Genomic DNA, 22,345 nt, shown 5'->3' with positions numbered 1-22,345 from the left:
TAACACCTGGTAGCTTAAATCATTAAGTAATAGTCACGATCACATCGATAGGAAATGTACTTCCTATCCGAAGATTTTGATAATTAAGTAGTCACTGGTTTACAACTCATAATTCCATCCTCAGACTGTTTGCTAATAATAGGAATGTATGTTCATCAGATGTTTACAATCGGTGCAAAGTTCAGGTTCGCTGATGCTCTGGTTTACTCTGCTTCAGTAAGGTGATGTGAGCGTTCCCTCCTAGGACCAGAGATTAATTATGTGCTTAGTGAAGGCCCACTAGTGTAAGGGACAGAGTAGGAGCATTAGCATAATCCCTGCCCTCGGGGAACATCTAAACTAGCCAGAGATGCCAGTGCTTGAAAGACACAAGATAATGTGAAATTGAATGCTAAATTGTGAAGAATAGAATAAGATTCTCAAAGTGGGGAAGTCTGAACAGAAATGAACATCCTGAGAAAGTCACAAGCAGGGTAGCTGCCAGGAGATGTCAGAAGTTGGTATTTACCGTCATGAACTCACCACCGGAAGGTGGCCTTTACCTGAGACGATCCAAAATTTGGCTTGAAGAGCACATTGAACCAGCTTCTGAAGGCCAGGCTTAGGTGAAGCAAACTGTCAAAATATCAACCTGTAAACCAGAATTAAATGTATTCAGTTTAAATGAAAAATATAATGTCCGAGGTTCTGATTTGACAAAGAAGCAGATAAATCACCACTCGTGGTTTTGTATGTGGTGCTTGTGGCATGTGCTCCAGTGTGTGTTGTAGAGAACAGGCCAGTCCTGAAGGTGGGTAAGCCTCACAGCATGGAGAAGGAGGGGAAGAAAGTATGGATTAGGGTCGGCTACTAGAATCATCTGGATTATGTTAACCAGGGCCTGAAATCATGGGATTTCAGTACAGAGAGAGGAAATAGGCAAAAATATTTTGAAATGAACAAAAATATTTGCACTAACAATTCATGGGCTGGGTCGTGTGTGATAAGGAAGCATTAGTCATAAAGCACTTCATAATTCATTAATCTCCTGTTTAACAAAGCAGGTGAGGAGAGTTAGAAAAGCTTAGCTACAGTCCTGCTTGTTACTTCCTTGAAAGAGGTAAAATGTTTAGTCAAAAAGAATGGTTGAAATATGCACACTACTATATATAAAATAGATAACCAACAGGGACCTACTGTATAGCACAGGGAACTACATGCAGTTATCTTGTAATAACCTATAATGGAAGAGAATGTAAAAAAAAGAATATATATGTATACATATACGTATAACTGAATCACTTTGCTGTCAACCTGAAACTAACAACATTTTATTTAAATCGACTATATTTCAATAAAAATTTTAAAAAGAGAATGATTGATGATAACAAGAAGCCTTGAGGTTTGAGAATATGTAATTAATACTGCTTTCACAAGCATTTATTCAGTATAGAAACACTGGTGAGGTTGAGATGTACAAGCATGGGTCCCTACTTGGGGGACGATTTGAAAAAGAAACAACCGGATACCTAGACCATAGCATTGAAAGACAGCAAGTTGCGTAACTAGTATTCAGCTAGCGTGCCAAGGTGTATACAGCAAATCAGAGAGCTCACCGTGGTAATGATTAGCATGTGAGGAAATGAAGGAGGAATAACTTTATAATAAATTTCTAAAAAATAGTGTCTAATTTGGGACTTCCCTGGCAGTCCAGTGGTTAGGACTTTGTGCTCTCACTGCTGAGGGCATGGGTTCAATCCCTGGTGGGGGAGGTAAGATCCCACAAGCCACAGCATGGCCAAAAAAAAAAAAAAGGTCTTAATTTATTACTCTGAGTAAAGTCTAGAGTCCTCGTGTTTTAAAAGCCACTTGCAATTATTTTTGAGAAAGTTATGCTTGTGTTTAACGTGAATAGGCAGAATTAGAGAAAGAAGAAAAAAATGTTCAAGAGTATAAATGTTAGTTATATAGGACTATTTCAAGACCACATGTGTAATCATGACTGTTTGGTTGCCTACTCTACTTATGTTTGTATATAAATATGTATGTTAACATATATTCATGTGTAAACTCATCCAACTGTCCATCCATCCACCCATCCATCCATCCATCCCACTCACCAGTCATTTAGTCCTTGCTATGTATGGACCAAAGACCATGCTAAACATTGGGAATAAAAAGATTATTAGATGGGCCCCTGGCCTCTAGAAAGCATTGAATAGTAAGAAAACAGTCATGTGTGTAGTGTGGACTTTGCTGGGGAAGGTTGCAACCTCTTTGCCTGTGGGATTCACAGGCGATGCCTCTGAGAAGATGACGTTCAGCTGAAATGTGAAGGGTACACATAGCTGTGCCAAGTGAAATGATAGAGCAAATACTATTAGTCGTGCAGGACTTAATCGGTCAACTTTTAAAGGGTTGAGCATGGGATCCATTGTTCTAAAGGATTCCATGCTCAGTATTTTAAAAGTTGCCATCAGACAGCTTCTAAGTAGATCCAGTGAAATGTCCTGCCCTGTGTGCTTGGAACCCATGAGTCATAATTGGTGATATAATGCGTTCTTGACCTATGACAGGAATATTATCGCTGGAGCTGCTGTATTGAGAACTGGGGTCCTGTTCGCCATCTGGTGAGCTGTGCTGTCTCGCCCAGGTTGAGGTTCAAGATGACTAAAACCCTGAGTAGCCCACAATTACTCAGTTGCCCAAAAGCCCACAAGTAGACGGGAAAGCTGTCTGTGTCTCATCAGATCCCTGAACTGAAGTTTGCGGAGGGCGGGGGCAGGGAGAGGATGCATGTTGCCTTATCTTTCACTTTCCTGTGTGGTTTGAAGCACTTCGGTTCGCCTGTCAGCTAAATGGAATGAATGGGTCAGTGTTTGTGCCTTGGTGTCAGATAGTAGTTAGAGGCTGGGGACGTGGAGATGAAAAAAAGAAAAGAAAAGAAAAGAAAAGAAATGCAGCCCCTGCCTAATAAGAGCTGATATTCTAAGCTTATATCCTGTGCTAATACAGTATTAGAAAGACATTTACATGTGTATTTTTTCTCATATTTTAAACTCTAGTTTAAATGAAAATATGAACAGCTTTGTAATTGAAACCAGAGTACATAAGGTGCTGCAAGTGGCTCCTGTTAGACTTCAGTTCTGCCTATATGGCACATGATTTGGTACTCTTCTACTTTAGTTATATTGTTTTCTTGTTTACCTGTAAGATTAATAAAATTAAGAAGTGACATGCATGATTGATTCCTGTCATTTTCAGAGAGGACATTGAGGCTTAGTAGAACAAGTAGGTAGATAAAAATTTCTGAATATATGAATAGAAGTCAGGAGATAATTAAAAAAAGAAAAAAAGCTATTCTACCCCTTGGTCAAGGGGTGAAGAACCTAAGAAAACTGTTAAAAGAAGCTGAATTTTCTGGTAGCCCAGGAATCTATTAAAGGCTATGGTAAGAGTCCTGGATATCAAAGCCCCTTGAAGGGGTAATTTTAACAGGACAAGGAAAGAAATACAGAGCAAGAGGAAAATTTTTAAAGTGAGAAGAGGAAAATAAAACAATCCTAGGGCCAAAACAAACCTGGCCCAGGGATACTGCCCAGGAAGGTGGGTTGAGCCAGGTGCACACGAAGCCTAGCATTTCTTATGTCTCTTTCCATGCCACAAAATATGAAGTAATCGCCTTAGCTGGACTTACCAGAGTGGTCAAATCACCTAGCAAAATGCAATGTTTTCTTTAATATGAAGATTTTTGTTTTGTTTCGTTTCTTGAGAAATGACAGTCCTTTTTTTTTTTTTTTTTCTTCTGCCTCATTCTGTAGTCAGGTTCCGAGGAAAATATAATCCCATATATCCCATAAACCTTTTGGCATTAGAAATAAAAGTGATGATCTTAGAAAAACTCAAAGTGAAGATTGATTCTTTTCAGAATTGCTCAGTAAACTTTAATAAAAATTATTCCAGCTTTACCTAATTCAGTTTCTGGATTTCACATATGTATGAAATATATATATGAATAGCTTGATAATGAACATGCTTAAAGTAAATACATAGGTACTTAGGGGGTGATATAAAAATCAAAGTGATATGAGTAGAATTTTACCTATTCTACTTATAGTCTACATATTTATACCCTAAAGACACACATGCATATATGTGTGTATATGTGTGGGTATATTTACATATGCATGGGGGTATATACGCACACAAATATATACCTATATTCTGTAGAGTGATCACTGAAGACAAAGTAGAAAAAGCAAACAAAATAGCAGTAAAATTCCATTTTTATGACTTGGACAACACAGGTGAATGAGAAATGAGAAGGTCTAGGAAACTAATAGAATTTTCATTCTATAATAAAAACTTCCATTAATTAAGCATTTTCTTTATTGCCAGATCCCATCCTATGGGTACCTCTTGGAATCACTCTTTGGTGTATCTGAGGAAGGATGAGGGATCATTTCTCTTCAGAAGAGTCATATGGAGACTATGTCACATGAATTACAAAATCTGCTTTTGTGTTCCAAAGGATGACCTCTCTTTTTTTTTTTTTAATTTTTATTGGTGTATAGTTGATTTACAGTGTTGTGTTAGTTTCTACTGTACAGCAAAGTGAATCAGTTATAAATATACATATATCCACTCTTTTTTAGGTTCTTTCCCCATAAGGATGACCTTTTAAGGTGTGATTTGTGCTGCACGGCATGTAAGAAAAAGGATTTTGTGCTGCTAGACAGCTCTGCAGTCTTGGAGCCCTAGGTTTCCAAGTGGACCAGTCGGCACTTGGAAGAGTTTTGTGAAAGTGCCTTGGTTAGGAGGAGGGGAGGAGCCTTCACTCCTGGGGGGCGTGGAGCCCCTAACCCCGGGCTTCCTGGTTAGGGAGTGGGCCGTGCACAGCACGGGGCTCCTTGTTGGCACATCTGCTCAGTGCATCAGCCCCTCCAGGACTGTATGTTTTTCTCTGGTTTCATAATACACTGATATTTACAAGTTGGTTTCCATGGATATTGTCTGTAGAAAATGATGATATCTGGTGATAGCAGTGCCACATAGACCTTGGGAAATAATAAAATATTCCAGAAAAATGTAGTAGTGAGTGTTTTCTAGTCATATGCTCTGTGTTTAAGCTGCTTTTTTTTTTTTTTTTTTTTTTTGGCATGACTATACACATCGAAGGAAATGTGATTTGGATCTTAAACCAGAAAAAAAAAAAAAGCTAAGATTTTTAAAAATGCCTTCTGGACTGTCTAGTTTGGTGCTTCATTTTGCCCAGAGGGACATGATGTCTAGAGCCGGTTAATACTGAACAGCTATTTCCTTAAAATAAGGAGTTCATGACTCAAGACTGAAGGGCTCTGCACATGTTTGTGTTTGTTAAAGTACTAGGCTATGGGTCTGTTCTTAGTGATTTTAAAACTTTGAATAATGAATTATGCTGGATGGCCTGAAATTTGTTTTAAACTCTGAGAGTATTTTTTTCAGAGTATTTTTTCTCAGAAATCATTCCATCATGAAATAAATTTTAATAAATATAAATGCTCAAAATAAGTACCTCGAGTTTAAAAAAAAACACTCATGTTCAGGACTATGCCTGAAATTCTCTAGTATCCCAAGAGAAAGAATATTTTTATTTCACTTTGGTGTATTTTAAAACAAACGTATTTTGCCATTTGCACAGACTTTATCACCAAAAGGTAAATTTGTGTATCTAAACAGATGAGCCTTTTAAAATCCCTTATGCTCCTGATCAGCCATTTAAATATTTTCTTTTAAAATCAGGGCCTGACGTCATGATAATGCTTTGATAAGCATTGCATGAATCTGGTCCAAATTTTATTATCACACTACTTAAATAATTCTCTCAGCTTTAGATAAACCCATATCTAGTACACCTTGGTCTGTCTGTGCAAGTGTAGGGACAATACAGCATAAGTAAAAAATGAACCAACCTAACCAACAGCAATCCTTTGCAAATGTCTTGATTAATGATGTTATGGCCTTTTGCTAATATGTTTAAGCAATGGAATTCAGCTCTTCAAAGAATCTATTTGGTTGGTAGGTAAACAGCATACAGAAGGAGCAGTCCGTAGGATGCCTTTGGGTGATGGTTAATTGTGGGCTTCCTATGCCTGGAATGGTCTTGATATTGGGTGGACAAGAGTATATCCGTAGGCCTTCTTTCTTCCCTTAAATTTTTTATTTTATTTTATTTTATTTTTTTGCAGTACGTGGGCCTCTCACTGCTGTGGCCTCTCCCGTTGCGGAGCACAGGCTCCGGACGTGCAGGCTCAGCGGCCATGGCTCATGGGCCCAGCCGCTCTGTGGCACGTGGGATCTTCCCAGACCAGGGCACGAACCCGTGTCCCCTGAATTGGCAGGCGGACTCTCAACCACTGCGCCACCAGGGAAGCCCTCTTCCCTTAAATTTTGAGGCCCTTTAAGTAAGCCTTGACACGTGCATTCCCAATTCAATATTCCTAGTATCCTAAACTCAAGAGTTGGAATGCATTACAGGAAGTCCTTTTTTCCTATATCTACCTTTTCTACAGGCCAATTCTGCTGTATCCTTACGCTATGTATTGAAAGTAGAAGGAAAAACAAACAAGGTGATAATCCATGAGAGAAAAACTTTGCTTAAGTCTCAGGAGAATGTTAATTTCACTTCTTCAATTTAGTCTCTCCAGTTTCTGTCCGTACTACAGTGGTTTAGTAGTTGGCACATGTAGCAAAGTTATATTGTCTATCATTTATATAATCGTTACTTAATTATTACTAGCTTAATAGTGACTCAGTCAATAGATGGTTAATAAACAGCCACACACCACAAAGCATCACACTAGGCAGCCCTAAGTGTTAGTGAGGTGTTATTGTAAGAATAATTACCTGATAGTGATGATGATTAAAAGTGGTCCTCAGAGCAGAGAGGAAGCTTGTCTCACGAGGGACCTCTGAGTTGACCTGGTAACGGGAGCTGCCTGAATCTCGTCGTAGTTTCAGGAATGGCACAATGGTACAAGGTGATGTTTCTGTAACAGTACATCCATCACCCACGTAGTAGTTGGCTGAGGGTAGGGGTAATACGTTTCAAGGGCTGGTGAGTCTTGGAAAGGATGCTGAGCAGGTAGGTGGGTGCTTTTTTTATTTTTTTTACATTAACTCATTTCAGTCCCACAACAGCCATCGAGTGGATCCTGTTCCTGTGCCTGTTTTGTAGGATGTAAAATACAGACACAAAATTTAAGAATTCGGTATTTGCCCACTGCATTCATGAGTGTGTCTTCTACTACAGTGAAAAGAGCAACCGGTAATAATAATTAACAGCAAGGCATGTGTGCTTGTGTTGTTCTAGGCAGGTAGGCTTCAGAAAGAAGGGCCAGGGGGGCTGGTTCTGAGGTCTGCCTTGAGCCAGAAGTAATGATTCCTGCAGCTTGTGGCCGGATGAGGAGCTCGGGGGTCCACTGTTTCTCAGAGCAGGGTATTGCATGTGGGGTTGTGACGATAGCAGCTACTAAAAAAAAAAAAAACACTTATTGAGCAGTTTACTCCTTAGGCATCGTTCTCATTACTTCATATACATACATTCTCTCATTGACCCTTCACAACAGCCTTGAGAGTTAATGAATATTATCCTTATTGGAAAGAAGACAATCTAGGGAGGCTCCATTGTGTCCTGTTTTGCTAGAGACAGTATCATGTAATGGCTAAGAATATGGGCTCTGAAGCCCAGAGCAAGGAGCTCCCTCCCCATGACTCTTTGCTGTATGACTTGCTTTGTTACCTCTTTATAGCTCAGTTTCCCATCTCTAATATGGTTATAATAATAGGGGCTACAGATAGGATTGTGTTTGAAGATTGAATCACTTAATATTTATAAAGTATCTGTGTACAGTATGTACTCCATATTGTTTGCTTTATTATTGTAGTTATTATTTTGCACAGATATTCTAGAAGACTTGGGATTTTGGTAAAAGTTATCGTAAACGCATGCCTTTTTGTCATTCAATAATATTGTTTGCCTTTCTTCACAGAGTGTTTATATTTATTTGTTACTTTTATTACTACACATTTTTATAGTTCACTGAAAGACCTTTTTCCCTATTCGGTTTCTAACTTGTTTTTTTTCTTTTTCTTTTTTTTTCTTTTTTTTTTTTTTTTTTTTTTACTGTCTTAAGGAAAAACTATTGATGCTTGTATATTGATCTCACAGTTAGTCACTTTACTAAATTCTATTTTAGTTCCAGGTGGTTTTTTTGTTTTTTTTTTTTTTTTTTTTTTTTTTTTTTTTTTTCGGTATGCGGGCCTCTCACTGCTGTGGCCTCTCCCGTTGTGGAGCACAGGCTCCGGACGCGCAGGCTCCGGACGCGCAGGCCCAGCGGCCATGGCTCACGGGCCCAGCCGCTCCGCGGCATATGGGATCCTCCCAGACCGGGGCACGAACCCGTATCCCCTGCATCGGCAGGCGGACTCTCAACCACTGCGCCACCAGGGAGGCCCTCCAGGTGGTTTTTAAAAGCCAAAAACTTTGAAGTCATCTTTGATACCTGTTTTTCTCTCACACCCAGACCATCTCCTATCAGATCTTCAGACTATTCACAGCCTGGAGCCCATTCTTTACCCCTACCTCCCCCCCATGCTCAAGCCACCCACCTGGATGATGGTGAAGCATGTCCAGTCTCTGTGCTTATCCGACTGCTGTCTGTTCTTAAGGGATCTGTTATCAACTAAGGATCGTTTTTCTCCTGCTTCTATTACATTTATTTGCTTTCCTCTCTTATTAAATTAGCTTGAGCTTCCCCCCAAAATGCCGAAAATAGTAGTGAGAATGGCCAATCCTGTCTTTGTTCTAACTTTAATGAGAATGACTTTGATTTTATTAAATGTAATACTTGCAGTTAATTTCTGTTATGTAATTTTACCATGATTTGAAAGTTTCCTGCTCTTCACGGTTGACTCTGTTTTTATCTAAGTATAATTGACTTTATTATGTTTTTTCAGCATTTATTAATATGAACATATAATTTTTCTCCTTTGAATATTCTAAAAGGTCATCATTACATTAATCCTCAAGTTTATGATGCAAATCCATATTATGTCAAGAAGTATGCTTTTAACCCACTAATGAACGATATTTGATTAAATTTTATTTAGAATTTTTGCATTTCCCTCCATTTATGAGTGAACTTGGTCTTCATTTTACATGTTTGATATATTTTCCAACTTTATTGAGATATAGTTGACATGTAACATTGTGTAAGTTTAAGATGTACAACCTGTTGATTTGAAACACTTATATATTACAGTATGATTACCACTGTGGCATTAGCTAACAGCCTCTTCATACCGTGTCATTCTACTTCTACATTTAAGATCCATTCTCTTAGCAACTTTCAAGTATATGATACAGTATTATTAACTATATTCGTAAGATTTAGGCTAGCTTTTATTATTATTAATTGAGTGAATATCTGGTCATGTTCCATTTTTTTTTACAATTGCTTACATAACATTGAAATTATACATACGTTTAATATCAAACAGAACTCTTCTATAAATCCCATGCCATTGCATCTTTTTTTATTGATAAATGTTTTCAATTTCTTCTGGAGTTATTAGTCTGTTCACTTTTTCCACTTTTTCAGTCAACCTTTGTAATTTACGTTTTCCTGGTAAGGCATCCATGTCATTTAGCTTTTCAGATTTAATTGGCAATAGTGTTGCCTAAAACGTACTTACAGATGTGAAATCCATTTTTATCTGTGATTACATCTTCCTTACTCCTATGCATGGAAATTCTTGAGAACTCTCTCTCCCCCCCAACTCCTTTCTGAGAACCAGCTCTTGGTTTTAATTCTTAATCCTAATTTGGTATTTGAATATATCTTTTAGAGTTTTAGTCTTCACTTTTTTTCACTTTATACTATACTCTCTTGGTTTTCTTTTTTCTTTAATTTTTCTAGCTTTGTAGATTGGGTTCATGGCTTATATATTTGCAGTATTTTTATTTAGTAATAAGATAATTTAAAAATCTTCACTTCCTACCATGTACAGTCAACATCCCCACTTTTTACATGTAGAACTCTCATATTTTCCTGAGAATTACTCCATCGTATGTTGTCCTCCCTCTGAAGCATGCTCTTTGGTTTGACTTATGCATTTCCTGTGTAGGTTTAAAATTCTCCATAACGAATTTTGAGTGCTTAAAAGTAAACAGTCCTGAGTCAGTTAAAATAAATACCTGTAAATGTATATGCCCAAATTATCAAGTTGACTGATCAATTTATTTGAATGACTGTTAATGGTTCTCCAGCCACTGAAGTTCATTTGGCCAATCTGAACAAAGACACATAAATTCTATACTGTTAAGCCTCAGAATAGAGGAAATATAATTACGTAGGACTATTTTAAATATAATAGGCAGTACAGCTTTGCTCTTCAGAGCATGTGCTTTGGAGTTCAGCTCCCCAAACTGAAGTCTTCACTCTACACTTAGTTGCTACGTGACCTTGGCTGGGTACTTAGCTTTTCCGTATTTTATAATCTGTAAAATGGGCAAAATAACAATATTAACCTTTTATGATTTTTGTGAGGATCAAAGTAATGTATAAAGAGCAATGACTATGTGTAACATGTAATTTTAAAAAAATGTTATTGGAGTATAGTTACTTCACAGTGTTGTGTTAGCCTCTGCTGTACAGCAAAGTGAATCAGCTATACGTATACATACATCCCCTTTTTTGGATTTTCTTCCCATTTAGGTCACCACAGAACACTGAGTCGGGTTCCCTTTGCTATACAGTAGGTTCTCCTTAGTGGTCTATTTTATTTATAGTATCAGTAGTGTGTATATGTCAATCCCAATCTCCCAATTCATTCCACCACCACCCCACTTCCCCCCTTGGTATCCATACGTTTGTCCTCTACATCTGCATCTCTATTTCTGCTTTGCTAATAAGTTAATCTGTACCATTTTTCTATATTCCACATATAAATGATATCATATGATATTTGTTTTTTTCTTTCTGACTTCACTCTGTGTGACAGTCTCTAGGTCCATCCACGTCTATGCAAATGGCATTATTTTATTCCCTTTTATGGCTGAATAATATTCCATTGGATGTATGTATCACATCTTCTTTATTCATTCATCTGTCGATGGACACTTAGGTTGCTTCTATGTCCTGGCTGTTGTAAATAGTGCTGCAATGAACATTGGGGTGCATGCATCCTTTTGAATTACAGTTTTCTCTGGATATAAGCCCAGGAATGGGATTGCTGTGTCATATGGTAGCTCTATTTTTAGTTTTTTAAGTAGCCTCCATACTGTTCTCCATAGTGGCTGTATCAATTTGCATTCCCACCAACATGCATAATTATTAAAATTTATTTTCATTATAAGGTAAAGTATGGATGACCATTCTGGTGCCCAAATAGGGATTTAAAACTTTTACTCTGTGTCTGGGTTGTCTTCTGTTAAACCGAAGTGTAAGCCAGCGAGCACTGCTGGATAACTGTCATCTTGTTAAGTTTATTACCTTCCCCAACAAGCCCAGGCTCCCGTCCACACATGCAGAATGAGGCCTTCTGAAGATGCATGTCTATTTGTTGGTAGAGTTTCACACCACCCTCAGGTTCGATCATTCACGGGGTAGATTTAATTGACAGGGTTTTAGTTAGTGTGAACTAGAAACAGCCTGTTTTGCAGGGTTGGTTTATTTTCATGGAAGGAAGCTGGGTGTAGGACAATTGTGTTTACAAGTGAATTTATTTCTTTGGTTTAGTCCTCAGCAGCTCTCTTATCTTCAGTTTTTAAATTCCCATGTGAGAACGAAAATTTTGTCTACAATACCAGACTTGTTTGTTAAACATAAAAGAACATAAATCCTCCGTGGGTCCCCAGGGGTATGATAGAGAAAGGGAGTGCTCATTATAAACCACTTAGCACTGTGTGTTCTGTATCATGTTTCCGTGAGAAAGTGATGTTTGATTGGCCCCTAAAATAGGTTTAGTAAATCCCTTAAATACTGATGTGAGCAATTGTGCACGTGGGAAATTAATACCTGAGAGTGTGTTATAGGATTAGCATGTCTCCAGAAAAGTCACCTGGGCATGTGTAGATTTCTGAATCTGAGGATGATTCTGTTTTGTAATTTCACTTTCATGGGTTAGACATTGCTTAGTTTTATTTTCTCCCATTCATTTGGCTGAGGCCTGCAGATAATCTTTTATCATTGTTTTCTCTCTTCCTTTTCTTCTTGATGTTTTGAGCTGTGTTGTAGTGTGTTAGCCAACCAACTTATGCAATGAGTCCCATATTCTCTACATGGCATTCTATGAGAAAAAAGAAAAATTTCAAAGTATTGGGGAAGATAATTGGATTGAATACTTTAGTTCTTTTCCAACCACACTTTATAAACAAGTTAGAGGAAAATATGGAATCAAGTGGCAGTGATTTGTGTTTTGTTTTGTTTCTATTTTGAAGGTTAGGAAGCAGCCGTGAGGCATGGTAATATGTCTCAGGTAGATTGTCACTGGGTCTGTTTTAGACGACTTGAATATGATTTAAATATAAGGATGCTATTTTTAGCAAGAGGATTTCCTGTTTTGACTCACAAAATTAATGTGGAATAATTGGATGAAACTTAGCATTATATTATCATAACGACACTGTTTTTGAAAAAAAATCCTAAAATACCAAATTTACTATGAAACAGTTAGTAGTATAACTTAAGTTCTACTTCTGAAAGGCAAAGAACAGAGCACTTTTTAGATGTTCATTTCATTTAACTTCATGTAATGAAAAACTATGTAGGTCTTTAAAACACGATGATAAATTTATGTATGCACCAGACTTGTATGAGCTTGTGAGAATTAATTACCAGCTATCTAACTGCAAATCCAAAAGTTGTTATAAAGATTAGGGTTATGGGTTTTCTTTTTATGGCATCAAATTCAGTAGCAAATCTTCATGAAACAAGTAATAATCTACTTGTCACTCTTATCTGCAGGACAGTGATTTTTGTCTCAGGATACAAGTTAGATATGGCAAAGTTTAAGACTTATTTGTTCCTTAATACGTTAACACTGATCATCTAGATATTTCTGAGTGCGTTTAAAAACTCCTTTTGTTTTTATTTTTTATTTTTCTAAATTGTGTGCTGTCGTGAGTTGCTGAATTAAGGCCAGTAAGATCTTTCTTTTTATTTTTATATTTTATTTTTTTTAATATTTTTGGCTGCATTGGGTCTTCATTGCGGTGTGCGGGCTTCTCATTGAGGTGGCTTCTCTTGTTGCGGAGCACAGGCTCTAAGCACACAGGCTTCAGTAGTTGTGGCACGCAGGCTCAGTAGTTGTGGCTTGCGGGCTCTAGAGCGCAGGCTCAGTAGTTGTGGCTCACGGGCTTAGTTGCTCCATGGCATGTGGGATCTTCCCGGACCAGGGCTCGAACCCATGTCCCCTGCATTGGCAGGTAGATTCCTCACCACTGCGCCACCAGAGAAGCCCATAAAAACACCTTTTAAATACTTATAAAGAGCTTACACATCGGATTAACAAATATGGTGCTTCTTTTTTTTTTTTGGCCACACCGGCGGCATGCAGGATCTTAGATCCCAGACCAGGGATTGAACCTGTGCCCCCTGTAGTGGAAGCACAGAGTCTTAACCACTGGACAGCCAGGGAAGTCCCTGGTGTTTCTTTTTTTAACAGAAATCAAAAGGAAATATGTATAATAATAATAGTTATGTGAGTTGTTAGTTTTAGGTTCCTTGCAAATGGTATTCTTTCCTCTTGAGATGTTTCTATTAGAAAGATTATAATAGTTGTTTTGCAAATGGTCTGGAGGAGGGAATAAGTTAGGAGTTTGGGATTAACATATACACACTACTGTACATAAAAGAGATAACCAACAAGGACCTGCTGTACAGCACAGGGAACTCTACTCAATATCTTGTAATAACCTATAAGGGAAAAGAATCTGAAAAAGAACATATATATGTTTAACTGGGTCACTTTGCTGTATACCTGAAACTAACACAACACTGTAAATCAAATTTACTTCAATTTTTAAAAATTAGAAAATAAAATTATAGTAAAATGATCTGAAGAAAGTTTTTGACACTATGTGTTCACCCAACCAGTTTATTGAAAATGACTTCATAATTGCCAGGCCCACGGGATGCTTCTTGGCTTTCATCTCCTTTGGTCTTTCTCTGGCAGTGACAGCGGTCCCAGTTCTGCTTGGATGGACACTCTCCCTCCCTCTTTCCTTCGTTCTGTGCCATCCTGCTTCCCTGAGGGCTCCTTTCCAGGATGTTTTTGTTACAAGGGCTTTCTTTCTCCCCACACTCGAGATGCTGTTGTTTCCTGGCACCCTCAGATGTGTTGTGATCCTGTGTCTATGCTGCTGCCTCATTGAAAAACTCCTGTAGGTGCCCCATAGTCTGCAAGGGAAGCAAACTCAGATGCCCATGTGGGCAAGTGATGGAAATAAATGAAGATCTGGTTATTGAGAAAAAAACATAATAAAGCAGCATAGGAAACAGACAAGGATTTTTAAAAACTGGAAGGAGGATTTCTCATCTAAAGCCCTTTCCACCTGGCCCAGCCTCAGTTTACATGAAGGAGTGAAGGCCATACTGACCTCATGCAGTAAACACTCTCCGTGCCTGGCACCCAGCTGCTCGGGTGAGGCCATGAGGAGGACAAAGGCCCCTCCTCTCCTGGAGCTGAAGCCGGTTCTGCAGATCTGAGTAACACAAGGAGTAACACCAGGGCTAATAATATTTAGTATGACCAGATGTTCAAATTTGTTTTAAAAGGGCCTGAAATCCAGATTTTTCTGTGAAATTTGACTTTTTAAAATGTTGATTTACAGACAGGGAAAGACAGATATCATATGATATCACTTATGTGTGGAATCTGAAAAAAATAATATAAATGAACATATTTACAAAACAGAAATAGACTCACAGATGTAACAAACTTATGGTTACCAAAGGGGAAAGGGGGGGAGGGGGATGGTGGGAGGTAAATTAAGAGTTTGGAATTAACATATACATGCTACTATATAAAAAATACATAGACAGTAAGGACCTACTGTACAGCCCAGGGAACTATATTCAGTATCCTGTAATGACCTATAACGGAAAAGAATCTGAAAAAATATATATATGTATATGGATAACTGAATCACTTTGCTGTACACTTGAAACTAATACAACATTATAAATTAACTATAGTTCAATAAAAAATAATAAAAAATACAGGTAGCACCTAAAAACTTAATTGATTAATTAAATGTCGACAAATATTTTAAAGAAGGGTAGAAACTCTTCAAACTGTGCTTACCTATTTGGAACACTGGTCTCCAAATTACTTTTCTAACATCTGACTCTGAAATTTCAAGGCCTTTGTACCTACACCTGTTCTTCCAGCTTGAGCTCCATCCTCTGTTCACAAGGGACCACCCCAGGCCCCTCGTTTCCTCTGTTACATCCTCGGGATTGTGATTCTCGCTAGAATGCATTTCCATTCTCCCTGTCCCCCTGATCAGTCAGGACTCACTGACAGCCCAGATGCTCCTTTGAAGGCTGACCCTCATCTCACTGTATAGGGTTTCCCTCACTTTGCCAATGCTCCGCACTGCCCGTTTTTCCTAAGCACTCTCATTAGATCACTCAGCACTGTTTAATGGGCCCTAGGCCATGGAAGCTATGGTTTCATCTCTGTATCCTGAGAATGTAGCCCAGCACTTTGTGGGCTGGCACTTTGTGCCAGGACAGTGCTTCACAGGTACTCGTGGAATGACTGACCAGGCCTGAAATCAGCTGTCTGCAAACTAGTCCTGATGGTAACCCATATCAGATAGCTTCACCTCCTAAACACAGAACAGACATACTCTGTGAAAAGCAACTTTGTTCCACGTGTAAACAATCTCGGTATAAAAATTATTCTTTGATTTAAAATGTTAGTTATCAACTTTTATACCACGTAATGTCTGAAATAACCACTCAGTCTGTTTTACCCAAATCCTCCTACCCCCACCCCTCTTCCTGGTCCCTTTCACAGCAAGACTCCTGGGAAGTTTGTACCGGCTGCCTTGTGCATTTATAACTTATCACCCAGGCTAGTGGCGTGATCGAGCAGAACTATGCTCTCCTCTGGTATCTGGGTTTTCTTATTTGTTGCTTTCACACTCGCAGGGTCACATTAAAGTAGGTGCCGGGCGGGGGCAAAGGGGTGCTGGGTAGAGAGAAAGGGCAAACTGTTGAGTGGGAGCTCTGTGCCAGCGACGTCTAGGCGCCGCGCGTGTGCTGCCCAGCCTTCCCTCTCTTAAAACATCCCAGTGAGTCAGGTAGCATTCTCCTCATTTTAAGGACTAGAAAAACGAGGCTGGAACAGGTTAAGTTACACATCATAGGAGAGTTCTGGCTACTGCTTGAGGACAAAGATGCATAAGTACAATTGGTTCATTATGCACTTTGTGCTTTTTCATCAGTTTTTTTTCTTCTGTAAATTCAATACTGTACAAGGTATATTAATTTTAGTTGTCTGGTATCTACTGAATTTAGATTTTAAAAAAAATCAACCAGTTGTTTTCATCCATGTCAGACCTCCCTTAAGAAAAGTTTGGCCATGTCCTCTTTACTATTGTGAAACGCAATTCATAACAGCGATCATCTATTTATATGTGCAGTTGTTTAAAAAATAAATATAATGGCCTACATGCTCTGTAAAGCTGAAATAATAACAGTAATTTATATTAAAATACACATGCACCATTACAAGAAGCGGAAAATGAAGTAGTCAGATGTTTGTACATTTTTAGCAGCAGACTCAGAGTAAATGGGTATGTTTTCTGGTTTTCACTGTGATGCAAAGAGTATAAGCAATGTTCCTATTAGTGATTTGATTTTCCAAAGTAGTAGCTGTTGTTCCAAAGTATAGAAACTTCCTTCAACTTAACGTGATAGTTCTACTTCTAGAAAATTTGGCTTAAACTAAATCTGCAAAACATATTTGTGTTTCTATGTGACAGTATTATCTTCCAGACTCAGATGGACGATAGCAGAAATATTGCCTACGTGAGTGTCCAGCGAACTGTTTGAAAGGCCTGGAGGGCGTGGAGCAAACACCCATTTTTGGGACTGTCCCATGTTGGGTGTCCACGGACCTTTCCCTCTTCAACCACCCCCCATCATTGAGACAATGTAAAATGCCCCTACACATTTCTCACAATTCTCTTAAGGGGCAGCCCTGCTCTCCATGAGTGCCACTTATTGAAACTTTCAAGCCCAAGTTAACATTGGTTAGAAAAGTATTAAGCATTCATTCCATGGGTTTAAGATACTGTGTGTAGCACAGTGTAAACCAGAAGTATGTAAGAATTGATTCCTTTCTTCAAGGGTTTAACAGCCTAGCTAACAAAATGGATCACTTGCATAGACGTAGTTAAAAGTATGTGTTTATCAGGAAGAGAAAGATGGCGGTGAGCTGAGAACAGCCAGAAAGGTCTCACAGCGGCAGCACAGTACAGAGTGAGATTTGGAGGACGTGTCTATAAAAAAGTGGCTCTAGAAAATCTTGGAACACAGATGAGGAAAGGGGGCCAAGGAGCCTGACTGGGGTGAAAGAGTGAGTGCCGGAAAGGGATGGGCAGTGATCATGGAAATTAAGATTGGAGCAAAACTGTCATATCCAAATGGAGATTAAATTGAATAATTCATGAATGTCAGATATGGTCACTCTGTACAAAATATTTAAGTTTTGACATGGCTCTTTAAATGAATTTGAAGTTCGTTACCAGTAAAACTGGAGGGCTTAGAATAGAAGACTTGTATTTCTTTAATTGGGAATGCATTTTCAGTTGTGTCTCTTCTTTAGAAGATTTTATTCTATTTATGCAGTTAAATTTGGGATGAACTCACACCTGTGGTCTGCAGGGACTCATTGTCTCCATGGACATGGACTTTGAATTCCTAAAATAACAGACCATGGTTTGATGTCTCTTTTGTCTTGGTCTCTTGCAGGTATGATTTTGTAGAGGTTGAGGAACCCAGCGATGGAGCCGTATTAGGGCGCTGGTGTGGGTCTGGCACTGTGCCGGGAAAGCAGATTTCTAAAGGCAATCAGATCAGGATACGGTTTGTGTCTGATGAATATTTTCCTTCGGAACCTGGGTTCTGCATCCACTACAACATTGTCATGCCAGTAAGTACCACTTAGAGATGCCCTTCTGTATCTGGATCAGTTGTTTAGTCACTTCTTTTTCTCCTTTTACACAAGAGATTTAGGAAAATCAAGAACCAAAAACCTTTCCTTAGCTTGATTTTTTTTTCATAAATGTCACTATGGTTATCACTATAACTATAATTTATTCACTATAGATTATTAGTGTCTCTATCACCTTAAAAGTCCACGCTTTTATGTGATGTTTTAATTTTTCCCCCATTAATGTGTTATCTTTCCTTTCTGTACCCACCAAAAGTTGATTTTTTAGATGTGTCATTTTATCTTTTTTGGGGGGAAAGGTAAACTTATTAACTACTCTTTTCAAATCAGTGTTTTAGTAAAATATATTTTAAAAAGTAGTTATCTCAGTTTTCCTATTTATCTTAATATCTGTCCTGATTAAATAATATTATGGCCTTTGTACCCCAAAGAGGAAGTTTTGAAATTCTCACAGGAATTTAGGAAATATATTTTTATTTGTATTGCAATTGTTTATTCCCTTTATTTTATGTATTATTTCAAACATTTGTATCTATTTGTTGCACTGCAACAAAAATATTGAAAACCTTCTGGCTGTTTATCACATTCTGCTTAAAATGGTAATTCAGAACTATTTATACAAATATGATGTCACCTAGCATACTTTTCAAATATGATGAGTATCACCATTTAAAAGAATACAAAATTGATATCATTAATGATTTTGACAGATTTAGCACATCAGTATGCACACTGGGAACATGAAATGGTGTGGGCTACATGCATTAATTAACATGTATATTCTAACCACGTATAAAAATAATGCATCCAGCACACTAACAATTCATGAGGCCAATTAGAAAATATGGGATTAATATTTAACTTTATATATTATTATATAATTATTATAATTACAATTAGAATATATAATTATGGTAATTATATATTATATTAATATCATGAATAATTATACATTAACATAAATATTATGAATGATTATACATTATTCATATATTATATTATTATAATATTATATTATATTTTATTATATAATAATTTTTAAACATTGTGAATAATTATATATTATTCATATTATAACATTAAGCAGGAATTTCCCTTTTTTTGATTGCCCAAACTCAATTCCGTGGAATAGTATTTAAGCAACTGACTAAATTATGAAATTTAAGCATTGTTTGAGATACAGCTGAAAAGAAACAACAGAATATAAACTGAAGTTGGAAAAAGGATAATTTATTTATTTATTAACAGAATCATTTACTGTGTACAATTGAAGTTAAGAGAGGTACCTCTAAAATATGCTGTGAATTTACATTGTGAATCTTGATCAATTTCCTGATATAGATTATTTGAGATATTTGTATCTCTATTCCATTATGAAATACTTTGCACAGTATAGATTCTCTACCACGTCCTTTGTTAATTTCCAAATTTTTTCTTAATTTAACTTTAACATTTTTTATTTAAATTTAATATAATTTAATAATTTCACCTAGAAAAGTGTTAATATTAGACAAGGATGAACTTATTTAAAAACGTTTTGATACTGTGACTATTTGCTTGAATGAAGTCACTAAGAATCTGTTTATCACCCTTTCACAGTATGCTGCTTCACAGAATTTATGAGTTTAATATTTGTTTTAAGCCTAAAATGCCCTTGGGAACCCAAGCTACACTTTCACAAAGTTATACAGTCCATATTTTCCAGTTTGGATTTAGCACATCTAATGTTCTTAAATATTTAAATATGAAACAATCAAATTTTACTGTAAAACATAATGGTAGGTCTTGTATCATAGCAAAGGTTTGATTTATCCCAAACCTGTGACAAAAATAAACTTGAAACTGAGAAGCTATTTGTACAGTATTTTAAATGAACTAGTGTCTTCACATTATATTAATAGCAATCTATCATCATCCCACAGAATAAGACATGAAAACAAAAACATATATATGCTGACACCAAGTGTTGCCTTCCTCTGATTTTATGGTCTCATAGGTTGTCTGGTTGTATAACCCACGGAGTGGTGTGGAAGAAATAAAATATGTAAAGACAAAAACACAGGAAATGTACAGTGCCTTGCTTAGTTCTGGCCCCATTATAGTTTTTCAATAAGTAGTTGAATACTGAGTTGACCATACAACTCAGTCACCCCAGCTTAACTAACAGTGGATTCACTGACACTTGTGTTTCCATATGTATGTGTGTGTCAGATTCCTGAGCCTGGAGATGAGATAAAGACCCATAAGGATCTGCTGTAAGTACCACCCATCCTCTGGACTGGGAAAGACCCTGCCCCCTGGGTTTGACCTTTTACCAGGGATTCACTGTGACTAAAACCAGAAACTGCATCTGGGAGACTTTGGGTGAAGAGGGTATTTCTGTTTGCATCATCAAAATTAAGTTGTTTTTAGATCATTACTGAAATAGTTGGATAAATTGTCAATATGGACTTTGGATTGACACTCTCTTGAGCTCTGTTGAACGTGTCTTTCTTGGTAACTAACTTCTTAGTAACTAGTTGCCCTGTGATGGCTGCCTGGGGAAACAGTTTGCATTATCCTTAGGAAACCGTCAGGCTGGGGCCAGAAGAAGCAAGAGAAGAGGACAGTAGGTTCATGCCTTGCTTAACACGTGTGACCTGGTGATTTTAATCTTGCCAGATGGCTTTCTGGAGTGATCACTGATACATGAGTTGTACTGTCTCACAAGCTTTGACTCTTCAGGGTGTGAGTTTACTTTGACAGTTTACCTGCCATTCCCTCACTTACCCTTTGCCCTGATCCCATGTAGCCGTGGCTCTCTCCGTGCAGCCCACACTCATTCTGCTCTCAACAGCTGCCCCAAGTTGGTGAATGAAAATCGGTGAGTGATTTTGCTCTCTAGCCTCCCAGAGTGTCCTGAATTATCAGTGTACATTGCTCAAAGGCACCCCTCCCTGCCTGACCCTCTCCCCCAGCATCCCTGCCAGCAGGGCATCATCCATCAGTCTTATCTGTGCACCAGCGAAGGAAAGCCTCAGGGAAGAAAATTTGCCTTTTGGAGAGGAGGCTTTAAAGTTCTGCAGCATTTGCTCAGGGGCAAGTGCCCCTCCAAGCCCCTGGATCCTCGCTCACACTTTTTTTTTTTTCTTTTTTCCCCAGAGATGAACTTCATAATTAACACACCCAGCTCCCCAGAGGCCATGGTCTCCCTGACTGCAAACCCCCTGCTGCACAGTAGGACTGAGGGGCCACTGGCCCGATGGCTTCTTAATTTTGTAATGATAAAATGCTATTCAGCACAGGCCCTGAGTGGACTGTGAACTTCCTGCCTTGAGGTTTGTCGCTGTGCAGCTGTTCAGTGTTACCTCATCTGCCATCACCCCTGTGGGGGGGTATGAACCCCCCATGGAGCTATCTCACTTACTGTATGTGACAGAGTAGTGATGATTCATAAACCAGAAAACTGAAGAATCGCAGTAATGATGTGACATACTCTCCTGGTCCTGGTGTATTAGGCTGTATGGCCAAGGATACATTCTTGCCCTCCTTAAAGAAAGAATGGAACTGGAATCTTTTCTTTTCTTTCCTTCTTTTTCTTGTTGTTGTTGGGGACTGGAGCACCCCCGTGGGGTAAAGAAATTAGTGCCTACTTATGACATCATACGCATTGATGGGTCTAATCATCCTTACCTGCTTTTTTATAACGATCAGAACGAATATTTTGCATCTATCGACACATAGAAAAAAATGTTGAGTTTAATCACATTTTTTTCTGGGACCATTATAGAGAAAGTTTATTTTAATATCCTTTATATTTTACAAATAAGAGAGTGAACTCCGTACCCCTCTTTGGGAGCTTGAATGAATATTTATTTCAGTCAAGCTTTAAGACTCTGTGGTTCTGATTACCATACATCTTAGCAGGAGAGTTTTAATGCATTAGTTAAAATTCTCAGAAACAGTTTTTGTTACTCGTGTTGCCATTAAAAATTGGGTTCACCTTTGAAAGATGATTTACCCACTCTTTTTCCCTCCACCAGTGAATGAGAGAGCGTATAGTTAAACAAGGGATCCCTTACTATTTCGGACAAAGTGATGCTGATCTAATATAGTTCATATGTGTTTTATATAGAGATATGCTTTCCTTTGTAAT

At 38.0% G+C, this 22,345-nt stretch overlaps 1 protein-coding gene across 2 annotated transcripts in view; it reads left to right on the top strand.

The window, feature by feature from the left end:
• The window catches only part of PDGFC (platelet derived growth factor C), a 211,266-nt gene that overhangs the window by 137,811 nt on the left and 51,110 nt on the right, over window positions 1-22,345 (top strand). For both annotated transcript variants that reach the window (XM_060114551.1, XM_060114547.1), the window contains one exon: window positions 18,009-18,189. In XM_060114551.1, coding sequence (XP_059970534.1) covers window positions 18,009-18,189 — 181 coding nt within the window. The remainder of the gene's footprint in view (window positions 1-18,008; window positions 18,190-22,345) is intronic.

Source organism: Mesoplodon densirostris, chromosome 1 (genome assembly GCF_025265405.1).
Source record: "Mesoplodon densirostris isolate mMesDen1 chromosome 1, mMesDen1 primary haplotype, whole genome shotgun sequence".
NCBI classification, from domain to species: Eukaryota; Metazoa; Chordata; class Mammalia; order Artiodactyla; family Ziphiidae; genus Mesoplodon; species Mesoplodon densirostris.
The sequence above is the reverse complement of the archived record's forward strand: the minus strand, read 5'-3'. Positions and strand labels throughout refer to the sequence as shown.